Raw genomic sequence first — 23626 nt, forward strand, 5'->3', positions numbered from 1 at the left:
CACATGCACACACACACACACTGGTGATATACACTTTAGCAGTCTTCATATGAGAATGACTTTCGTTTCATCATCCTTCCTCCTTCATTTCTTCTTAAATATGTTGGACAGTGCGCTGCCAAATTACCTCAACAAAACAAATCTCCTGGAAGAAAAGAAAAACAAATACCGCACCGTGCTGTGTGTCCTTCATGTTTATTCAAGATTTTAGGCCAAAACACGAGCAGTTGAGAAGGAAGAGAACTTAATTGTTGAAGTCATTTCCAAGTATCCTCGCTGCTTTCCTGTTTACACGCGGCTTGATAAATGCAAAACAACAACGGAAAAACAAAGCATTAAAGGAGACCAAAACTATTACTATCACCACGCGATTAATGCGTCATACCAAAAAAAAAAAAAAAAAAAAAAAAATCCAAGACGTTTTTTTCTCACATTATTCAGCGGGGGAAAAAATAATTATTTATGACATTTGATTGCAAGGCTGCCAAAAGAGATTAGTGCATTTTTACAGTGACCCATAACTCTGGTTGCTGCCATTCTCCTTTCACTTAGACGCAGCGGAGTGTAACTAATGGCATTGTTCCCTCAGCCTCTTTCTGTGGGCTGCTTGCAATCATTCCGCGGAATAAGTGGAAATGATTCGGTCGTTGACAATAGGATATTTACACTTTTTATTTTTATTCACTCGATGATTTTCTGTATTTGTTCCTCGTGCTGCTGAGTTATATCTCATAATTTGGATCTAAAGCTGATCTTTTTTTTTTTCATCTAAAAGAGAAAAAAACTTTATGTTCCAGAGTGAGCTGCTTATTCTGTTTAGGGTCAGAGATGGCCTTAATAATCCGTCTTAATAAAATGCAATAGAGCGGTGGACCTTGTAGATAGGCCGGTAGCCCACTTAGTATTTTGCTATAAAAGTGACTCAAAAGGGGGCGGCGTCCGCCAGACAAACGGAGGAGAGCTTTCGCACCAGATATCTAGTTTTACGCAACACTCGATTGTATGTTTGGTAGATTTTTTTATTATATGTATGTGTTATATGCAGAAAATATTGGATACCCAACAAAATAATTAAAACGGCAGTCGGAGTGAAAGTCTTCTGAGCGCTGGTGCAGAGCAGGTGGTCCTGGAGCAGCGTCAGTCATGGGAGCGCATGGATGGAGCGCAGCGCGCATCTGGTTCTGCCTTTGTGGATACTTGGCGTTTTTCTGCAGCGAGTTCTTCCCGACGGCCGAAGCCGGCTGCAGGGAGAGGGCGAGCCAGCACTGCTGCCCCGGCAGAGACAACACGTGTTTTGAGTACACAAGGAGAAAAACGGTGTGCTACTGCGACAGCTACTGTCAGAAAACCAGAGACTGCTGCGAGGACTATCAGTACGTGTGCCAAATATCCGGTGAGTTGGTTGCTTTTACCTCGTCATTTTATTTTTTTCCAAATGACTCCTGAAAACTATAAAGCGTTGCACGGTTACAATAACTGATGCTCTCATTGGCGGTTCTTGCATAGATAACGTCCTGGGCGAGCGCCCCCCCTCCCCCCAACAAATGTCTTCCAGATTGGTGTTTTGCTTCATAAAAGTTTTCAACAAATACAGAAATTACAATATACTATAGAGATATACAAAACAGATATACGTAGATATGGATCAGAGTAGAATCATTCAATTGAGGTTTGGCTTGGCAATATTTTTCTCTTCTAATACGTATCAGTCTCAGATGATTCTGAAGCAAAAAAGAACTACAGATGATCAAATAGAGCCCCAGTTTATTTAAGAGGAAAAAAGAGCAAAGAAAAAAATGAAAATACAAGAACTATGAAATAGCATTTTAATCTACCTAATTACAAACCAACTTCCATGTACTTTTTAACCGTTGTGTGACCCATTTTACCTGAGGGCATGTGCGTTAGGACACATCTTTGGTGTTGCGGTAGAATTTCCTGGTCGAATTCAGCTAAAAGTTGAAACCTCTAAACAACAAAGTGCTTAAATATTCACTTTAAAGGAGTACAGAAAGTCCAATTGCTTAAAAGGATAGTAAATATAGTAATAGTAAAGTATATGCAAAGACAAATAATTTATGTGCTTTTTATACAGATGAACTTGCACTGTAAAGCCAGATATTTTGAAAAAAGTTAGGGACGCAATAATATGTAAATGTAAACCGATATCTTATATTAATAGAAACAAAAAGATAAAAATAAAGAAATAAAATCTTGGGTGAGGCACAACAAATTGATGACTTTTTTTGTAAGCACTCATAACATCTCATAGGATGTGCTGCCCTGGACAGTTAGTTTTATTATCTATAATAAAATCTACCACTGCCTTCTTGTCATCTGTCGTCTCGTTGCACATGGGGGAAAGCTAGCTGGCACTCAGGTGGCAGAAAGACTGTGCGACATACTACACATAACTGTCTCCAGTGTCTCCATCGTGGCTGTTTGTTCTAGGAGAAAACCCAAAGACAATCTCCTGGGCTGAGACTTGGGAGGACTAAATATAGTGTTTGTTAAGTGCCTTTTCAAAGGAAGGTGTCTTCAGGTTTGCAGTTCTGACCCTTAACCTTCACATCAAAGCTTTAAAATGCACAACTTAGAAAAACAGAAACAAGTTAAACAAATGACTGGTTAAACCCCTCCGCACCACCAGCGCCTCCACAACCCCACTGCCACCATTTGCCCCATCATCTTTGTCTGCTGCTATATATGGACAAATAAAGGCAACCGACTGCCAAAGATGGTTAGGATTGCAGTGGAGTTTAGTTCTGCAGTGAGACAGTCAGGAGACAGAGAGCTGTAACTTTGCGGTGTGTTAAAACGACCCGTAATGTTCCTTAACTCGCCTTAGGTGACGGTCGGAAAATACATGAACCAGTAATCTGAGTGCTTAGCTTTTTTTGCTCAGCTCTTTCTTCACCACAACAGACAACGCCCTGATCTGTCTGTCCATCTATCGTCCTTCCATACTACCACTTGTGAGGAAGACACCAGAATACTTAAACTCCTCCACTTGACACGGAGACTGACCCCCAAACCAGAGGAGGCAATACGCCTTTTTTCCAGCTGAGGACGATGGCCTCAGACTTACATGAGCTGACTCTCATATCGGCCACTACAGATTCAACAGCGAGCCGCTCCATTTCACGCTGGAGGTCATGGCCTGAAAATCCAACAGAACCACATAATGAGCGAAAACATGTAACATTGCAGGTCACGTGATTTTTTTTTTCTTTTCATTTTTAAATAAAAATCTGAAAAGTGTGATATGCAGTTGTTTTCAGTCTGTTTTTGTTCGTGATTCACCGAACAAAGGACAAATCTATATTATTTAATCTCCGTATGAATTTGTCCTGTGAAGACTTCTAATGTTGGTTAGATAATATTAGTGAGTAAAAAGCATTGTGAAGACCAAAGAACACAGCAGGCAGGTCACGGCTAAAGTTATAAAGAAGTTTAAAGCTTTGAACATCTAAAGAAGATCCGTTCCATCCACCATCTGAATATAGTTCAGCTGCAAACCTACCAATACATGGGTGTACCACCTAAACCAACAAGCAGGGCAATGAGATCATTAATAGGAGAAGTAGCCAAGAAGCCCATGGTAACTCTAGAGGAACTGCAGAGATCCAGAGATCAGGTTGGAGAATGCGTCAGCAGGACAAATATTATTTTTGCACTTCACAAATCTGGCCTCTGTGGAAGACTGACAAGAAGGCTGGCAACCCTCATTGTAGAAAAAATATCTAAGAAGCCCTTAGCTTGCTTTGCTACAAGTCAGGCGAAGCAGTGATTCCCAAAGTGGGGGTCTCATAATAGAATTGAACTGTTTGGCCTATATGCAAAGTGCTATGTGTGGACATGGACCTAATGAACACACATGATAGAAGCATTGTGCTGTTGGAAAGCTTTTCCTTAACAGGGACAGGGAAGCTGGTCAGAGTTGATGGGTAGGTGAATAGAGTTTAATAGTGATCAGTCTGTTCGCCTCTCCTGGTTTAAATCAAATAATATACATGTGTTGGAGTGGCCCAGTCAAAGTCCAGACCTAAATCCAGTTCAGAATCTTTGACAAGAGTAGAAATTTGACAATCCCAGAGGGTCTCTGCCCAACTGGGCTGAGCTTGAGCTGTTTTACAAACTAGAATTTCAGTCTCTACATGCGCAAAGCACGAACAGACATATGCTGAAGTACTTGCAGCTCTTCCCCCTATTTTTATTTGTAAAAACTTTTTGAAAAGCAGGGATTATTTGTTGTTTTAATGGGATGAAATGTAAAAAAAAAAAAAAAAAAAAAAAAACATCCAAGGGTGTGAATACTTCTACAAGGTACTTTATGTGTGTTTAATGTAATCTGAATGTGACTAAAATCATCAAACTCCTCCTAAAGCTGCAAACCAGAAACAAATGCTGCACATATTTCCTTTTTTTAGGCTGCATTTGAAGGCCAATGAAACAATTGTTGAAGAGAAAAGAATATATCACCCAATGCCTACTCTTCTGAAAAAACAAAAGAGCTCTTTAAATAGGTGTAAGCAGCATTTTAGACTCAAGCAATGTCAGTAAAAGAGGAATATAGTAGCTAACTAAGCCAGCTGTGGGGATTACTGGCATCACTTCATCCATGTTTTGGCAAACATAAAAGTTAACCCAGGACAGTTCAGTCAAGCAATTCAAGTCGGTGTTGGCCAAACTCTCTAGATGCTCTGCTTTCTCAGAGGTCAAAGCTGCCACGTGCACCAGTTAGCTCACATGTTTCACAATGTTTCTTTTTTTTCTTCTTTTTTTTTTTATCTCAGAGGACCCCTGACAGCTATGTTTTGGAGTGAAAAACTAGCCTGGTGTGATTCAGGCGCTGGATGGTTTGCCTTTGCAGACAGAATGTGGATTCCACATGATGCAATATTACCATTAGATTGTGCATGTTTGAGTGAGCACGCTTAGAAACATACCCTAACTTCATGTGCAACCATAGCAATTTTCACAGCACAGAAGCCCCCTGATACCTTTATACTCTCCACTTTATCCTAATCCGGCAGCAGGTTAGCCCAGTCTGTAATTAACGTGGGTCAGCTGTAGCTGTTCAAAGAGCTCAGAGTGGGTGACATCCAAAGACCGAAACACTGCTTAGCCTGAGTACAACGTAAACACTTAAAGACTTTCAAAGCGGTAGCATTTTTTCCTCCAGGATGGGTGTTGAAATTAAGCTTCTCAGGAAAACATGCTGTGTCTAAACATTTGGGACGACATCCTGAGTAATTTTAATATGTAAACAGGACATTTCATGTAAGGTGTGGATTGATTACAAGCAAAAGAAAAAACCCAGAAAAATCTAGATCAAAAGGGCATCACAAATATTTTCTTCAGTTGACTTTTTTTGTTTGTGTGGTATTTGTAAGAAACAAAATACACACTCAAGATTTAGTGTAAAGGACGATGTTGCAGGTTCAGATCGGTCATTGAAAATAAATAACTTAAAGGAAAAATCAGATGCAGCGAGGCCGAATAAATAACAAAATACAAAATCAAAGAATACTGCAAAGGATCGCTCAAAACTACAAAGACAAGACAAAGCATGTTCAGCTGTTGATTTTGTCAGATTTAAAAGACAAAAACAAAAAATGAATATTGTGGTACATGAAAAATAATTGTGGGGGAAAAAAAATCTTAATCTTTCTTTAAAAATCGTTTTGAAGCTCTAAAAGCTTGACTGACATTTATTATTTCTGCTTTGTTGTTGATTTGCATATATATGGCATGTTGACATCATTTCCCGTCACAGCAACCGAACTTGGCCTCAATTCTGAGTCCCAGATTCAGTTGGATGTCCACATGCACTCATGGCATTTTGGGTTTATTTGTTTTTCTAGGCATTACAATTCATAATTATTCACAGAGGGTAAATATTACACCAGTGCCAACTTTGACTGTTGATTTGGTGGAATTTGAAGTTCCAAAATGCGTTTAATACCAACGCTCTTTGCTGATCCTAAAATGTAAAGTCAGGTGACAAGATAGTTTATTTTTAACACAATCCCAAATTAAGATGCAAAAGGTCATATGAAGAACACCAGCTCCTAAAGACGGCGGTGGCAGAGAGAACACAGAAAGCCATAAATAAAAAGATACAAATTAAATGTGTTAATAGAAGCATATAATCATTTTCTTACTGAAAATGATTTTAAAGAACTCTTTAAAAACCATGTTGTTTGTTTTCATGCTGAGAACACGAGGAGTTGTTGGCTTGCTTTTGATTCTGTTTCTACAGAGTGCAGAGAGAAAGTTGTTGAGTTGCTTCTTCCCTGTTATTTTTTTTTTTTAGTAGTGTTTTATTTTTTGGGATGCGCTTCGGCATCTGTCCTTGACACAAACTGCCACTTGAAGGAGTTCTGCCATACATTTAAACTTCATAGCAAGTGTTCAGTCAAAATATTTGCTCATTTTTACTGCACAGACTGTAAAGATCAAACAGGTCCTCAAAAATCTGGAGGAGGAGGCTCAACTATTCTTCAGCTGTGGTGTCTGGCAGTGCTCATTCTTACAATAAGACAAGTTTTTATCTTAAAAAAAACCCTCTCTGGTGTGGATATTTGCGTCTTTTCCTTGTCTCGTGGGTGCGCTTGTGATGCCAAGAGCTAATCTTCCTTTTTCCAGATATTTTTACTCGTCTTTTACCTTGTTTCCTGCCCGTTCTCCCTTCAACATGAAATGCCACAGCTGCTGTTGCATTTCTCCTCGGTTTCATGTGCTTGAAATCTGCAAGTTTGATGTCCAACATCTGGGTGCTTCATTACTGGGGGATAAAAAGTAATCCTGTGAAGCAAACCTAATGTGGCTTGATAGAAAAACACAACTTTTGAATTAGTATTTATTATTATATTTCATTTAGAGTAATTGGAGTTCCACCGTGAGGTTTTCTCCGCAGCTTCTGGACGGACAATAATCTAATTTGGTTCATGCTCATGTCTCCCTCTTGAAATAAGTCATTAATCGTGTTTCCATCAAGGTTTTTTTTTATGCACATTTTGAAGTATAGAATTAGAAAAGGTTGATGCAAATGTAAAAATTCAAAAAAGGTTTTACTCTCGCTATTATTGGCTTTTCCAAAAACAAAGACTTAATGGGCAAAACAAGAGGCTGAAATGCATTGTTGGATAAGTTCTGATGTAACAAACATTTACCTCACATGACTGATCTGCTGTTTCCGCTGTCAGCTTTTTCCTGGATATTTCCATAACATGCCTAGAATTTTATTTATTTTTCTTTGTCTCCGGATGGGATGTAACATTGCCAATACTAGTCAAAATGACAGAACAATTACAACTTGCCTGATAGGAACACATTTCTGAAAACCTCTCTCCTGTTTTTACCCCAGATGTGTGGTCCATGCTAGTTTGCAACCTCTACTTCCTGTTTATAACAGCCACGTGTTACGCCAACTTCTGACAAAATGACATTTTGCGTAGCCAGATTAATTCGCTCCAAACAAGTAGCATGCCTAATTCACATTTATTTTTAGCAACATTTTACGAGTTTACTAAAGAAATTCCATGACAATTAGATGGAAACATTGACGCACTTCCCAGAGGCCACATCGATACCTACCACCAGGATTAGCCCATTTTCTGTGGGAAACCCTGCTTTTATTTTCAACCCAAAGCATTATGATCATGGCCAAATGTTTAACTTGAAGCTTCAAAACAAACTTGTGGGTTCACCAAGCTCTCCGCACACATATAAACTCATTACTGACAAAGAAAAACAAGTTGAGGAGACTAAAGGTGCGTTCACATTGGCGCCACAATGTCGCCACTTTTGCTTGCTGTCACTCGCCTGATATAATCGCCGCCTGTTCGCACAGCCGGCGACAAGCCAGACATACAGCAGTACAATGGCGCTATCTAGTGACACTTTAACTTCCCTGCCACTCCAGCCTCGCCACTCACACTTCTCCAGACTTGCTTCTTTCTGGACTTGTCTCGGTAGTAATGATTGGTTGAGTCATACAATTCAGGCCGACCGCCGACTGCTATTATCATCTTTTTTTCCATGTTGAATGAAAACTGCTTCGTCTCCGCCGCAGTCCTTCACCCCACGTCACAGCCACATCCAGTTCCTGATTGGATGTCACAAAAATTCAACTTTTTCAACTCCAACAACTGTGGCTTTGCATCCCTCGCAGGTGTTGTGTCGCTCTGGTTTCGCTTTAATCACCAACACTGTGCGTTTTGCATCACTAGAATTGCCTCTGTGGCTTCGCTTAGCAAAGCTTTGCGTCACGCCACTCTGGTGTTGCACCTGTTCATACAGATATCATGTAAATCTGCCACATTCACATTCAATGTGAACGCACCTTAACCTTGCTTTGGACCATTGACTTCGCAGCAGTCTCTCATACTGAGCATTCATCTAGCAACAGTGGAGAGGAAGAAACATCCAGCAGAACCAAGCTCAGTGTGAACAGCCATCTGTCATGACTGACTGGGGGTTTGAGAAGACAGAGCAGAGACACAGAAAACCACAGAATCCAGAAGTACTGTTGTAAGAAAAAAGTAAAAATGTAATGGCAACTGCACCTGCTTTATTTATGTTTTTCAAAAGAGAAACAGTTAAATAAGCTCTGAGCCAGTTTCAAGTCTAAGAGAATGGAAAGAGCATACATACTGTTAGTCACTGTAAAAATGATCAATAGTTGTCTTGGAGAGAGGCAGGCTTAACCACTGAAAGACAGTGGTAAGTGTATCACCAGTGGGAGAAGAGCATGAAGTTGTTGGCAGCCGTAGCTCAGCCGATGCTGCCCTCCCGGACGGTATCCAAGCTAAACAGAGGGCCAGGCCAGATGTTGCTACTATGAAGAGAAAAAAAAACAGAAAGAAAAACAGACTTAAAGAAATAACACCAAATATTGCAAAATCTGAGCATACTAGGAGAATGTAGTACATTGAGGAAAAGTGGTCATTATGTCCCCCAGCAGCCTAAGCCTATAGCATCAAAACTACAGAGATAGCTCAGAATAACCTAAGCCACTCTAACTATAAGCTTTATCAAAAAGGTAAGTTTTTAGCTTGGTCTTAAAAGTAGACGGGGTGTCTGCTTCATGACAAAACTGGGAGTTGGTTCCACAGAAGAAAGATCTGCCTCCCATTCTACTTTTAGAGACTCTAGGAACCACCAGTCTGAGAGCGAAGTGCTCTGTTAGGAACATACAGGGTTATCAAAGCTCTGATGTATGATGGAGCTTGGTTATTAAGGGCTTTACATGTGGATTCTCGTGGTATTTGTGCGTTCACAAACACACGAGAATCCATCTTGTCCCGCTCCGGCTTAAACCGTTTGTATCCAAACCAAAAACGGTTTGGGCCAATCGCATTGCAGTATTGTGGTTTAAGGCGGGATATACTGGTGCAACAAAAGAAAGAGCTGACGAGCCCACAACTGCACCAACACAAACATGGCAGTGCAGTAGGACGCACGCGTATCTGCTGCTATCACATCTGTATTGTAAGAACCCACGATTTCTTCTTTGAAAGAAGAACAGCAAGACATGCCTTGACTAGCTTATCGTCTTTTGGTTTCGCATGACAGTGCTGCTTATGTTTTAATCTGATACCATGATTGTAATGATTTGATGTGGTGAATCCAAAGTTAAGCCAAACACGGAGCTTATGCTAAAAAAGGGTTTTTATTGAAAAAGATGACGGATCCTCCAGGGTAAAAAAAGGCTGGGACAGACTCAAAAAACAGGACAGATAATTCGGGGTAAACAACATATGACATAAACAGAGGCTGCAAAGCTCTTACCATGAGGTAACGGACAGGGACGAGACGAGATAATCCAGCAACTGAGCAGAAACGAAGGTGGGCTTAAATAGACGAACGGAACAAAAGAGCAGGGCGGGACTAATTAACCAAAACAGGTGGAAATAATAAAGGGAGCAACAGACTGATAGACAAAAACTTAAGGTAAGAAATAAGGCTAAACAGGCAAGGGCTGAAATAAACTAATAACAAAGGCCAGATAACAAAAACAGGCTAAGCATAACTCTAACACAAGAAACAGAAATAATGCTAGATCAAAACCACAACAGAACGTTACAATGATTGCCTAAAACCAACTTTGGTAGGCGGGCTCTAGGTGTCGTTTCGCCCAATCGGCTCAGAGAGTTCTGCTGAAATTCCCTCCTTTCCCCAAACGGATTCAAATGGAGCAGTCCCAGATTGATAATGTGCAGAACTAGAGTGCTACACATTATCAATCTGGCTGGCCAGGTTATCCCTTTTCCACTAACACCAACTCAGAGTGGTTCGCTACGAGTCGGATCGCTTTCTCTGCTTTTCCATTAGAAACAGTTCCAGTATTTTTTTTAGCACCATTTGTATGTTGACAGTTGCTAAAATTTTATCAATGTACTTAATAAGCTTTTCCAGTTGTTCCTGCCTCTAAAGTCTAGCTATAAATTCAAAGCTAACACAACCTTATTCACATAAGTACTTTGTTGCAGATACATAAGAGTGTCTAAATAATATGCAGACTTTCTATTCAAGAGATGGCATTGTTGAACTCACACCTTGTTTGGGGAAAATTATGGTTCTGAGTTTAAGAAGAAAGGGTTTTAATTAATCATTTTAAAGGGTTGACTTGTTTGGTCTTCCTGTATGTGCTAAGTTGTTATTAGAAAAGTCCTTGACCCTTGACCGTTTCACCAGACGTTTGTTCTGTTGTGTTTCCTTTGTTGATGTTCCTGAGTGCTAACAGTGGTCAGATCATGGTCCAACTGGACTCACCGTATTGTGAAGGAGACTGACTGTGTGTTGGTTTTTTTAGGCAAAGTGTCCTCTCCGACACCAGCTGGACATCTGCATCCAATCAGAAAAAGAAAGGGGGAAGGGGAGGGGGCAAAAAGGGACCAAAAAAGGCAACAGATGGAGCAGAACAAGGGCTAGTGCAAGACAAAACAAGAAGGAGAAAGAAAGATAAAGCTAATTAGTGTTTTTAATCCTGTTATTAGAAAGGCTGTGTTCTAAGCAGAGTGAAAGGGAAAACATGAACATAATTCACAAGAGCAGAAAACTGTTCTTTTAAAACGTCGGAAACATTAAATTGTTTGGTTTACTTGTTGCAAGTTTCACAAAATCAATTACATATCAGCAAGCTGTCTACTAAATTGAATCTGATCTTTTGACCACAGGGACTCACCAACACTGTCAGGGTTACTCTAAAATATTGCAATTCTGAACAAAGCACTGAACAAGTGGGTATTGTCTTCGTTCTTCTTAACAACATCACTTGATTTATTATGTGCAGCAAAAAATGTACCAATAACAGCATAACAGACTTTTCTTACCCAGAACTGAATAAAAGAAAATCAGTAATCAGGGCATCATTTGTTGCACCAATCAGTTTTTTACTTTCTTGTCCTGTTGTAGGCCTCAATGTTTCCAAAGTCAAAAGTTGCAAATACAGATGACAAACACCATTTATTTCCTGTATTGGGGTCAAAGGTCAGAGTTGGTGACAGGCAGTCCCAATGGGGACTTTCTCGTCGACAATGCAAACAGGGCACAATGGTGACTGTGTGGGTCAGACTTTCAGTAGGGTTTGCATTGTGGGTGGCACCAGAAGCCGAGTGGGGGCCCACCACAGTTTAGTAATTTCCTCCTGACGTCTGGTGGCTCAGGGCAAACAGGTTGATACTTATACAGAGCCTTATTCCTGTTTATGTGTCGTCAGAGGGATAATATTAGTCCTGTCTCCCTGTGGACGCAGACACTAGCCGACAAAACTGGTTTCACTACAACCTCAAGTTTCCTGCTTGTTTGTTTTTGTGTTGCTATAAAAAGAAAAGAAAAACAACAGCATCAAAACTGCTCCGTGCAAGCGGAAGGAAATATGTCTAAGGATAAGAAAGGGTACAGGAGGCATAAATAGGAAGTTATCATGCTTCTTGACATCATCTCACTCTTTTTTCTTGAATTACTTCTCAGAAGAACGTGTCTGTGTTATTTTTTTATTAAGATGGAACAAAGTGAAGTAAAGTGAATAAAGATGTGCAGAATTTCAAGGCACATGTTGTACAACACTGTCCTATCCATGATCCTAAATTTAAAGGGTACAAAAAAGATCTGTCAACACTGGGGCAAGAAGAAGATTACTCAGGAGAAACAACCAAGAGGACCATAGTAACTCTGGAGGAGCAGCAGAGAATCCTCAGCAGAATTTGTTGACATTACAACTTTCATGCGTTTCACAGATCTGGCCTTTTGGAAAGATAGATGAGAAGAAAGCCATGAAAAGCCTGGTTTGCAGTTTTTGAAACATGAAACATGGTCGTGGCAGCATCATGCCTCATAGAGATAGGTACCAGACTCCCAATACTCTGTGTGGATAAGCAGGCACAGACTATGAATGAATGGACTGATCTGTTCTTTGTTTTTCCCTTAATAATCAAGCTCCACGTTTTATTGGTCTGTCACATAAAATCCCACTGAGATACATTACATTTTGGGATTGCGACCCGTATGCGATGTGTTAAAAAGTTCAATACATTTGTGAGGAACTGCATAGACATTGGTATCTGGGAAAGGGAAGGGTCAGGCTGGAAGCACTAATGTTCGGGAATTCACAGATTCCACAGCGGCTTTGTGGATAGACCACGTAACTGAGAGAGCCACCCCCCCCCCCCCCCCCCCACCTCTCAAAACTCGGACTTTGGGAACGAGCCAAACAGGCGGCACCTTAAAAGCCCTTTTTTCCTCCCGCTCTCTCTCTCTCTCACACACACACACACACACACACACACACACACACACACACACACACACACACACACACACACACACACACACACACACACACACACACACACACACAATAAAGAGAGAGTGGAAGCCATTATGTGAAAGGGGAGATTAATTCAGTTATGGCATATTTCTCTGCTCCTTCTCTATCATCTCAACAAGGTTCTCAGTGTATCACACTATGTGCACCTGTTCTCCTTCTTTTGAAATTTTCATAATTTGAGGAAGTAGAGATAATGAAACAGATATTCTATTGTTTGATTTTTTTTTTTTGTTTTTGTTTTGTTTTTTGTTTTATGTCTTGATTACTTCTCATCAAATTGTTTAAAAGGTCTGTGGTTCCTCCCCAAAACAAGGCCCCTAAATGTCCACAGCTATTAAATCTGGATAACTGAACAGGGCTTGATTACTGTTTTTCCTTCTTCTTTTTTTGGCTTTGATCAGAACAGCAATCTCAGTAACAAAACTTCCTTAGCTTGATGTAATTGGCCAAATCAACCTCCTAAACAGGAAGTCTAATTGCTGCTGCTGTTTATGTGCCATGCCACCCTCATGGTTAAGGCTTTAGAGGACAAAGCAAGAAGGGGCAAGCTGTATAATTAGGCCCAAGTAAAGTTACCACACACATATGACCAGGACTGCAGACTTCCTGTGTCTGGGATTTAGCTGATCTAACATAAAAAGCTTTTAATGACTGTCCCCCCCTTGCCACCTGTCTACCTGGGACCATATGTGTGTGTCTGGTTGTGTCAGGTCAGGCTTAAAACCAGGCAGTTTGGCTTAATAGCAGAGATATACAAGTCTGTCCTTTTTCGGGGTATGTCTCTAAAAGGTTTGTACATCTAAAGACAGGCCTATTCATCATTCCAGTCAGATTGGACTGGAGAACAACTTTGAACAGTATTTTCAAAAATTCCCACAGAGTACCAGTTGGGTTTAGGTCTGTATATTGAATATTGTTGGATTTTGATTAGGGGTGTCAAAGTTGCAGTTTCTTAATTACAAAATAATCTGGGAAAAAAAATCCATATTTGCCCCTCCCTTTAAAAATGATGCTCAACTTTGTGTTTGTCCATCACATCCAACAGGCAGAGTAAAAAAAATATAATAACATCATCAAATGTATATAACCCTCTGCCTATCACTACCAAAATTATATCAATGGACCAGCCAACCAGAGACCTGCCTTTTGTAGTATTGCAGTTACATTACTGCAGGTTACAACTGTCTGAGAGGTAGAAGGTAGAAATACCTTCAAGAAAGGACCCCATAAGTTTTCAAAAGTATGAACAGACTATTTAAATGAATGTCTAAGTTTTTTTTAAATTAAGACAACCATTAATATCTTGCAGCCACTGTAAATGAGAAGATAGTTTATCCTTAGAGATACGGACCCGCTGTACTACCTTAAACTGGATTAACTGATGCCGAGAACAAAGTGAGAATGAGTTGACCAATTTCAAAGCCAAGATCCAGGAGTCGTCAGACACAGAAGAGCCCATGTCTTTTTCCCAAGCGATCTTAAATTTATCCACTGCTGGATTTTTAAGACCCAGCAGGATGTTAAACAACTTGGAAATGAGAACTTTCTTTGATGAATTTAGTGACATAATTCTGTCAAGTGATTTAGTGTCTGTGGTAATAGTAAATCTTAATAGTTGTGCAGTAAAAAAATGCCTTATTTGCAAATAACGAAAAAAATAAATAAAATCAGAACTTAAAAGGCCAAATTTCTCTTTAATCTGTGCAAATGGTGCCATGATACCGTGGGTTGATTCCAGCTTCCCCTTGTCATGTGTTGATGTTGGGGAGTATGACCATTTTAACAGAGTTTACCCATCCAACCATAAACATTGATAAGAGTGACCATTTTAATAATTACTGCTTAATAAGACAATCAAAATTTCTTTTAATAAGTCCCTCTATTTTCTGGTAACTGTGACTCCTAGATAAGTAAACTTATCATGGACAACTTAAAAGATAAAACTGGTTTGATCTAAGGGTCATGCTGCTTCCTTGATAGGAAAAAGCTCACTCTTACTAATGTTCAACTTATAACCTAAAAAGAAACCGCCAAAATGATTAAGCAATGCTAGAGCAGAAGGAAGTGATCCAGTTGGATTGGAGAAACAAAGCAGGAGGTCATCTGCATAAAGGGAGACCTTGTGCTCAACACCTCCCTTCAAAATGCCAGATATATCTATCTACTACTGCAAAGTGCTGTAGTAAAAGGTTCTATGGCCAAGTTGAATAGCATGGGACTCAGGGGGCATCCCTGATGGGTGCCACGACACAACTTAAATGGACTTGAAATCTCAGAATTGGTACAAATCATTACAGTGGGCATAGAATAGAGTAGCTTGATTGATAAAATAAAAGCAGACCCAAAGCCAAATTTCTCTAGAACAGCAAATAGGTAAGACCATTCAGTCCGGTCAAAAGTTTTTCTGTGTTGATAGCAATCACATATTTGGGACTACCTTCTGATGCAGAGTAATTTACATCAAAAAGCTGTCTGATATTAAAGTATCCGTGTCTATTTTGAATAAAGCTGGTCAATCCTCTCCGACGATTTTCAGATATAATGGTTGTAACAATACGGTCCAGCCTCTGAGCGAGAACTTTTGCTAGAATCCATATTTAAAAGAGAGATTGGTTTATATGATGTACAATAAACTGGATCTTTACCTTTCTTTGCTACAAGTGTAATAAAGGCCTCTGTAAAAGACAAGGGTAATTGGCCTAATTTAAAAGCTTAAGTAAAAACTGAACACAACAACGTAGAATTTGTTTTAAAATTCTGCTGGGAGGCCATCTGTGCCAAGACACTTATTTGACTGCATCGACTTAATGATTTCTGCCTGTGATATAGGCTTTTCCACATTTTTAATAGATTCTCCTGAGAACAACGGAATATTAACATCATTAAGGATGTCAGAAATTACGCTTGGATCCAAATGAACCTTTGAAGTGTACAGTTTAATGTTCCACTCGTTTCCTATATAAATCTGGGTGCATATTTTGGGCATATCAATGATTCCTATTTGGCAAGCTAGATCATTTCAAACTTTATTAGATTCATGGTTCAAATGAGCAGTGTAGGAAAAAACCTGTACTTGTAAATAAACATTGAGTGTGTCCCACAAAGACAAAGAAGATAAGAAAGTCCAGGGTCTTTATTAATATAAATGAGAAAAGTTATTTCCTTCTCGGTGAACTTAAAGTTTACATCAGACAAAAGTGTGAAATCAATTCGCCATCGCCTATTTCCAAAAGTCAACCCAGTGAATGACATAGCCAATGTAAGCGGGGCACAGTCAGGAAATTACAATCAGTTGATATTCACAAGAATGGACTTAGGGGAGGAGTTGATAATCATCCAAGAAATAATGGATTCTAGTGTATGTATGATGAGCCTGTGGGAATAAAATATAACTACCTTTCAGTGGGATGTAAAAAGGTGATTAATCATACTGCATGGTTAAAATATGTACATATAACAGAAACTGATCGCAGGAATCCAGTGAGTGCAGCAATGAGGTTAAGTGGCCATTTTCCATTTTGAACAGCTCATTTTAAGTTACCATTTTCAACATTTTTAACAGTTCATTTTGCAAGCTTTGACAGAAAAATAATAACACCTCAAAAACAGAAACACATAGGCCAGATGGACACTGCAAGTTTAAAAAAAAAAAAAAAAGACAAAAGAATGCTTGCTCGCTAAACTCTTGGAGTTTGGAGTGATGGAGCGTTCCTGGGTGTTTGTGATTGGTTGGGAGGATGTAATGATGTAATACTAACCTACATGGCTAGAATGCAAAAGGAAGGAAAACTGTTATTCTATTGAACTTTTTATTGACCCTTTTTTTTTCTATCATCGATACATGTCTATAGATTTAAATATATTGTTACTGAATTATTGTCCAGCCCTATTCGGCAGCTAGTTCAAGCGATGAAATGCATTGGTCATGGTCATCTAAAAAGATTTTATTTTGATTATTTTGATTTTACAGTCAATTGCGTCAAAGGATGACTTGGATTCTGCAGACAGCTTTTGCTGGTGTTCCTCCAACACTTTGATGGTGTCCAGAGTTAGGCTAGAAGTAGCATTAGCATCCTCCTTTTTCGGCAGCCTTCTGTACTTTAGGCAACATTTTTAATCCACCTTGTCGGCGTAAACACAGGGTAGGCAAAGTCTGAAGAGTATGAGGGCTAAAAAGTATTAACAAAGCAAGAGCAAAGCTGGAGCACGCTCATCGAGCGTCTACTCCATTAACCCAGAAGTCTCGCAATTCACTGTAACTTTGAGGGACATTTGTATTTTTTTTGTTTGTAGAACATCTCCAATAAAAAGATTTACATTAATAACATTTAAAGATCGCTTTCTTTGTTATCTGAACCATCACTCTATGATTTCCTGTATCCCTCAGCAGCTATCGACTGTGTGGTTGGATCATGGGGTCCCTGGTCATCATGCTCATCTCCGTGTGGAATTGGCAGCAAGGAGAGGAGTCGTCAAGTTTCCGTTCCCCCGAGAAACGGGGGCACACCCTGCCCAGATCTCCGGCAGAGACGAGGATGTTTCGGCAACAATGTCATATGTGACAATACCAAAGGTACAAGCCCGACATCTGCTGTGTGACTGCTTCTGGTGTGCACTTCTGCATTTGAGAGCTCCTGATCCGGGCTTTGTTACACATTAATTTGGTGTTTCAGTGTTCTCTGGAAGAGTTCTTGTTAGGAGTCTTACTGTAAACAACACATTTCCACATATCTGTTGTGAAATCCCACCTCCAGCTGGACTATTTCAACACCTCAGTTACGCTCTTAACTGTTAAGAGGTTTTCCAAGTACCAGGACACAGATAATTCCAATGGAAGGAGAACATTTCCTCACAAAAATGAGTAAAACATTAGTCTACGTCGCTCTGACTCATCTAAATAGGCTGAGCGGCTAAAGATGAATGTATTTATAAATTAAACACCAGCATACAGCTGGTAAGGACATGCAAAACATCAAAACACATTAAACTTTTATTGCAGGAGTACAGTGTAACACAATAAGCAAGCAAGCAAAAAAAAAATATTTATAACCATTCATTTTAGAAACGTATACTTAACTTTCTAAAGTTTATCAGAGTTTCTTAGAACTTGTTTTTGTCATGCACAATTCCCTGTTTCTGGTGTATACATATGACAAGACACATAGACTGTTTTCTCTTAGCCATTTTTCAAAACAATGAATGTCTAAACAATATGTTGATCTTCACAAATCAGGAATGGCTTAAAGATAATTAACGACCATTACAATCACCTAAAATTCTCTGAGACTTTATGCTGCTGTAAAAACAGGTGTGTTTATTTTCAGGGTGTTTCTGCACCTTTCCCTGTGGTGTATATTGTTGAGGGGGATATATCTGACCTTTGATCCCTCTTTTGGTTTGCATCTCCACTAATAAACTTTAGAGGTGGCAAAGATCCTGCCCGATTCTTTCAGAAGGAACTTCAAGGACCCTTGGAGGCGACCACACATGCTGATGAAGGAGGAGAAGAAAAGGTAAGGCCATTCATGTCACACCACATTCCACCAAATGCAATTCTTTGGATAGAGTTGCAGAAAAATATAATTACAGCTAAAATATTTCAAAATTTGAAAGATTGTTTCTTGTCTGGAACACCTTTCCAGCTGTTTAAAATGAAGCTTAAATATGTGCAGTGATTTTAATTAAACCGAAACAGAAGTGTTATTTAGCTCCTCCATGTGGAGAAATGAACACATGCAGGATTGCCACAGCTGTCCCTGGACGTTTGTTTAAATAAGTTAACTGATTTTAAGTGAAAGCCAATCTTGTATTCTGGTAAAAAAAATTTTTTTTTTTTATTTTTTTTTTAGAAATCACAAACATCACATTCTGCAGACTCAGTATGCATTTAGATCTAAACAATGGTTTACAGCTGGCTGCTTGCCTCTAATTATAAAAATCAGTGTGCCCACACTGAAACAACACTCATATCTACTTTCAATAAGAGCCATAATGGGTTGAATCAAACACAAACCCCTTTGATGACACCATCGCATCATGTTTTAAGACAACACACACTTCCATTCACATAAAATCAGTTCTTTGTTCCTAAAATTTCCATGGATTTCTATGGATGGAAGGATTTCCATGTGGAAGCACATGGTCAGAGTGGTTAACACTGTTGAGTATCAGCAAGAGCGCCCAGGGTTAGAAGAACCCAGGTCTGGGTTTCTGAAAGGAATTTGCAGGTTCTCCTAGTGCATGCTTGGGTTCCTCTTCTTTAACCCAGTTTAGCGTGGATGCATGATTGTCTATCCTTTGTGGCTCTATGTTGTCCTGTGATGGACTGGCGACTGGTCCAGGGTGTGTCACCCAATGGCTCCCGCAGAGAGGCGCGGCCTCCCTGCAACCCTGTGGGTATAGACAACAGCTGGATAGATGCATCTAACTAAAATTACATTCTAAACACCTGTTCTGGTGCAAAACTGACCTTTTTTTTAAGTTAGTCACCATTCATTCCAAATTAACATTTAGATGAAGTTCAATCTAGCATGAAAAAAAAAAAAACATTCTTTAAGGCTGCAAGATTTAATTCTTGGTCCACATCAGTTTTGACGTTAGTTTAAAGGTCACTCTAAAATCAGCTTTCCATGAAGATTAGAAAATGCAGACCAAGGCCGAGGTTGCTTTGTGCTTTGGCTGTGTAACATGAACGCTGGCACTGAATATTTGCATCATGCGCTGACCTTTACTGATAAAGCAACTTTAATCCACGTCGATGGAAAACCCCCACGGCACATATGTCATCTTTGATCAGAGCTGATTGCACTGTTATTTGAACTGTAAAAAAAAAAAGAAGAGAATGGAATAAAATCATGACTCATTTCCTGTCTACTCACAACCATTAAACCTGATTAAAATGGACATTAGATCCCTCTGTTTTGACTGAAATGTAAAACACTAGTGAACTTGAAGCCCTCATAAATGAAACTGAGCTCATGTAATTTCACACAGACATCTGGTGCACTGCCGGTGGTGTCATGGACCCAAGAGACATGGACTGAATGTGAATGCCCTTAATTTTCTTCGAACCATGGTGTTTGCAATGCTGCACAAACCTCTGTGTTATTCTAGATTTAACAGGTGTTTACAGCAACTAAAATTAAGTGTTGAAGTTTCTCACCTAATTAAGGGAGTCAATACAGTGCAATATTGTGCATGTATATTATGCTGGTCAATATTAGAATATTTAAGATATAATCTATTATGAGATTAAATTGGAATTCCTCAACTCACACAAATAAGTATACTCCTTGGATATTTGTCAGATTATAATTAATAAAAAAATCAGTGCATTTTATTAGGATGTTGTGTGATACAAAGCAACATAACATAGCAAATAATCCTAAAGTAAAAGGAAATGAATGCGTGGTTTTCAAAACGTTTTGTAAAGCAAACACCTAAAAAGTGTGGTGTGCATTTCTTTTCAGTCCTTCCCTGATTGAATACTTTGCAAAACCGCTTCATGCAGCACTTGCGGCTGCAGCTCACTAGGAGTAGTCCTCTACCAGCTTTACAAATTTCTTTGCACATTCTCCTTTGCATAATAGTTTAAGCAGGTACTAAACATGCATTTTACTAGGTCCACATTTCTGTATCTAAAATGCTTTTTTTCCCCCTTCATGGGTCAGATGTATTATTCAAACCCTCTGAGAAATAAAATGTTTTAATTTGTTGTAAGTGGAAAATCATCATAATTAGCAGGAATTTAACCTGAAAAACCTTATTCTGTGTTTAATTAATCTACGTGTTTCGTTTAGTGAATCGAGTTACTTGAATAAATGAAGTTTTTAGTAAAGTTATAATTTATTCTACATTTTATTCCAACTTGCTTTTATTCTGTTTTTATTTTCCTATGTTTTAATCATGTAAAGCGCTTTGCGTTGTCCTTTTATTAAAATGAGCTATCCAGATCAATTGACCTTGCCTTATAGAATTTTTTCTTATTTTGTAAACTGTACCTTTACTTGCTGCTGATACATTTGAATTCCTCCACTGTGGGACAGTGAAGGATATTTCTATTTCATTCTATTCTAACATAGCTGTACATCAAAAAGTCTGATTTGGGTCAAAGGAGAACATCCAAATTAGTTGCATTTCCTGCATGGATTGTGGCAAACTACCAGAAAAAACTTTGGTATCATTCAACAATCATTTGGTATCATTTTATCAAAAAAGGACAGATTTGACTATTTAGACAATAGGTTTAAATGGACTTTATTTAGGAACATCAGAGTAATGGGGGATTAAATGCAACACATCTGTAGATTCTTAGTTATAAAAAAAAAAAATTAGAACCATTATGATATATTTTTCTCTCACTTCACAATTATGCGCTACTTTTTGTCTCACATTAAATCCCAATGAAATATTTTATTGCATGTAATGTGACATATCATGAAAAGAGTTAAGGCTATTTGAAGATTTGCAAGGCCCTGTATTTCTTCTTTGTTTAAGTGGCTATCCCTTATTTTCCTTGTAACAAAATGAAAGCTAAGCCTGCTGAAATGTCATGGGGAATCTGGGCAATAAAGAAGTGTTTTCATTGAAGAATCCTCCCACTGAGACTGGTGTTTAGTCCAAGCTGGCTGAGTCACAGACAGCATAAATAGTAGAGTGAAGTTCAAAGAGTATTCAAAGAACACAGCTATTAGAGAAAGAAAAAAAAAAAAACGTAATTGTTTCCAGTCTGCAGACTGAGCCTTGTTGACATTAGGATTGAACAGGTGACCATGACACCAATGGATCACATTCAAAAGGAACAAATCTGTTATTGATGCTTTTCTATTTGGTATGGGTAGAATTGTTTTAGAAGAGGAAGGCCTTTTCCCGTTTGCTTAAAGCACAGCTATGCCGCAGTGTCATCTTGTTATTTTTCCCCATTTGTATGTTTTGTTGGCACCCAAGCAAAGCAGAAAACTTTGGAGGCTTGGCTCTTTGCTGCAGAGCTGTGCAAACAGTAACTTGCTCAGTTCTCACAGAGTGACATCTATAGGTTTCCAAGGGAAAAAAAGGATTACTTTTGCAGTTATGAATCTTGTATAAAGTCGGGTTTTCTAAAACGTGTTTCCTTTCCCTCCCGTTTTGTGCTGTGCTCCTGCAGTTACTGCGTGTACCTGAGGGTGAAACAGGCCAGTGCTGCATGTAAACTCCAGTGGTGGAGTGCTCAGCTGATACGAGAGCGGCTGGTCTGCACGGAGTGTCAAAGCGATGCCATGTCAAAGTCTGATCGCTGTGTAGGAGAGGGCCAGGAGGACATTAGGTAAAAACAAACAGAAATGTTACCAGATATTTTTATCCACTGCAGTAAAAACTCTTTTTATTTTATTTTATCTTAAAGCTTTAATTATATTTACTTTACCAGAACTGATATCTAAACACCTGAGACAGTTAAAAATGATCTTGACTTATTTATTATTAGTATTTATGACTCCCAAGACGTTCTTTTGCCAAACTCCCTGAAAGTGAGTGATGTTTTATTTTAGATTTTTTTTTTTAGAAACACAACTAAAATAAATCAAATTCATCTTTACAATGGTATTAATTGGGCCAACACTTATCTCGCATGTTGAAGTGTTTGTGGTCATTCTACCTCTGTAGCCCCTGTCAGTTTTAAAGTTTTTCAGGGCTAAATATCAGGCCCCTTGCTGTAATCTATGATGCCTCTGGGGGTTCATCTTCAGGAAGCAAAAAGTCCCTTCTTATAGCTATATCTGCTGTTTGAGTTAAAAAAAACAGCTGAAAATAAATAACAGCCTAAATAAAATCAAGATAATATGGCATGAACAGCCTAATCCATTTATGTTTCCAAGCTCCCCACTGGCATTTTGCTGTGAGGGAATGGATTTGGTGTACATGTGATGTCTTCACCATTTACACATCCATCAGAGCACTCTGGCCAACCAGCCAGTTTCTCTGAGATTTTTTTCTCCCTATAATTGTTGAATAGCCCATTTCAACACATCCACACTCTCCCAGATTATAATAATTTAAATGTCTTGATTTATTATGTTGATAACTGTTAATAACACAGATTTTTTTTTGCTTTGTAAAGGAAAACATCTTCACCATTTCATATACTGACTGTGGCCCATGCTGTATAACACAATGATTAATAATAATCTTTATTTTTTTTTCTTCTTCAGAACTTTCTGGACTGCAGCTTCAGCTCCTGGTTGTCATGGTTCCTGGATGCGAGAGCTGTCTTCTGAACCCTGCAGTTGTCCTCCTTACTCTGTCCTTTTTGTTTGAGCTGATCTGATTGCAGGGATCTGGTTGCCCTCAGCCTCGTCTAACCGAGTAGAGTCCTGCCAACCAAACCAGACCCTTCTGTCCTGGTTCCTGGATAGACTGCTGATGGAAATCAGCTGCATCCTGCCACTTCTCATGTCACACCCTGTACTGTATGCGTAAAAGATAAGCACACAGGACGCCATGCATTTATTCGCCTTAAGTTTAACCACCGCAAAGTCCACGTTCTATTACCTCTGAATCTTTGCTACCTACCTCCATCAATGCAAATGTGTCTGCTAAAACATAATGTATAGATTTGAAAAGAAAAGGTGTATTTTGATTCCTACATTTTATACTTATGTTGGTTTCTGTGTACTTTGTCTGTGCTTTTATAGATATACTCTGTTGTATCTAAAAGATAAACATGAAAGAATAGGTGGTTAACTCAGTTTAAACAATGATCTGCTTGATGGAGAGCCTATAAATACTGATCAAATATATGCATGTTGTACCATA

General features: G+C 39.0%; 1 protein-coding gene across 2 annotated transcripts; it reads left to right on the forward strand.

Annotated features, from left to right (window-relative positions):
* Nucleotides 1-607: 607 nt before the first annotated feature.
* On the forward strand, nucleotides 608-23626 carry si:dkey-178e17.3 (somatomedin-B and thrombospondin type-1 domain-containing protein). 2 transcript variants are annotated; one of them, XM_036143979.1, is made up of 5 exons: nucleotides 608-1393; nucleotides 17226-17411; nucleotides 18261-18351; nucleotides 21981-22139; nucleotides 23023-23626. In XM_036143979.1, the coding sequence occupies exons 1-5, from the start codon at nucleotides 1144-1146 to the stop codon at nucleotides 23126-23128; spliced, it is 792 nt and encodes a 263-aa protein (XP_035999872.1). In that variant the 5' UTR covers nucleotides 608-1143; the 3' UTR covers nucleotides 23129-23626. The 2 variants fall into 2 exon arrangements, with proteins under 2 accessions (XP_035999872.1, XP_035999873.1); XM_036143980.1 differs by having other exon boundaries at nucleotides 17229-17411.

Source organism: Fundulus heteroclitus, chromosome 12 (genome assembly GCF_011125445.2).
Source record: "Fundulus heteroclitus isolate FHET01 chromosome 12, MU-UCD_Fhet_4.1, whole genome shotgun sequence".
In the NCBI taxonomy this organism is placed as follows: Eukaryota; Metazoa; Chordata; class Actinopteri; order Cyprinodontiformes; family Fundulidae; genus Fundulus; species Fundulus heteroclitus.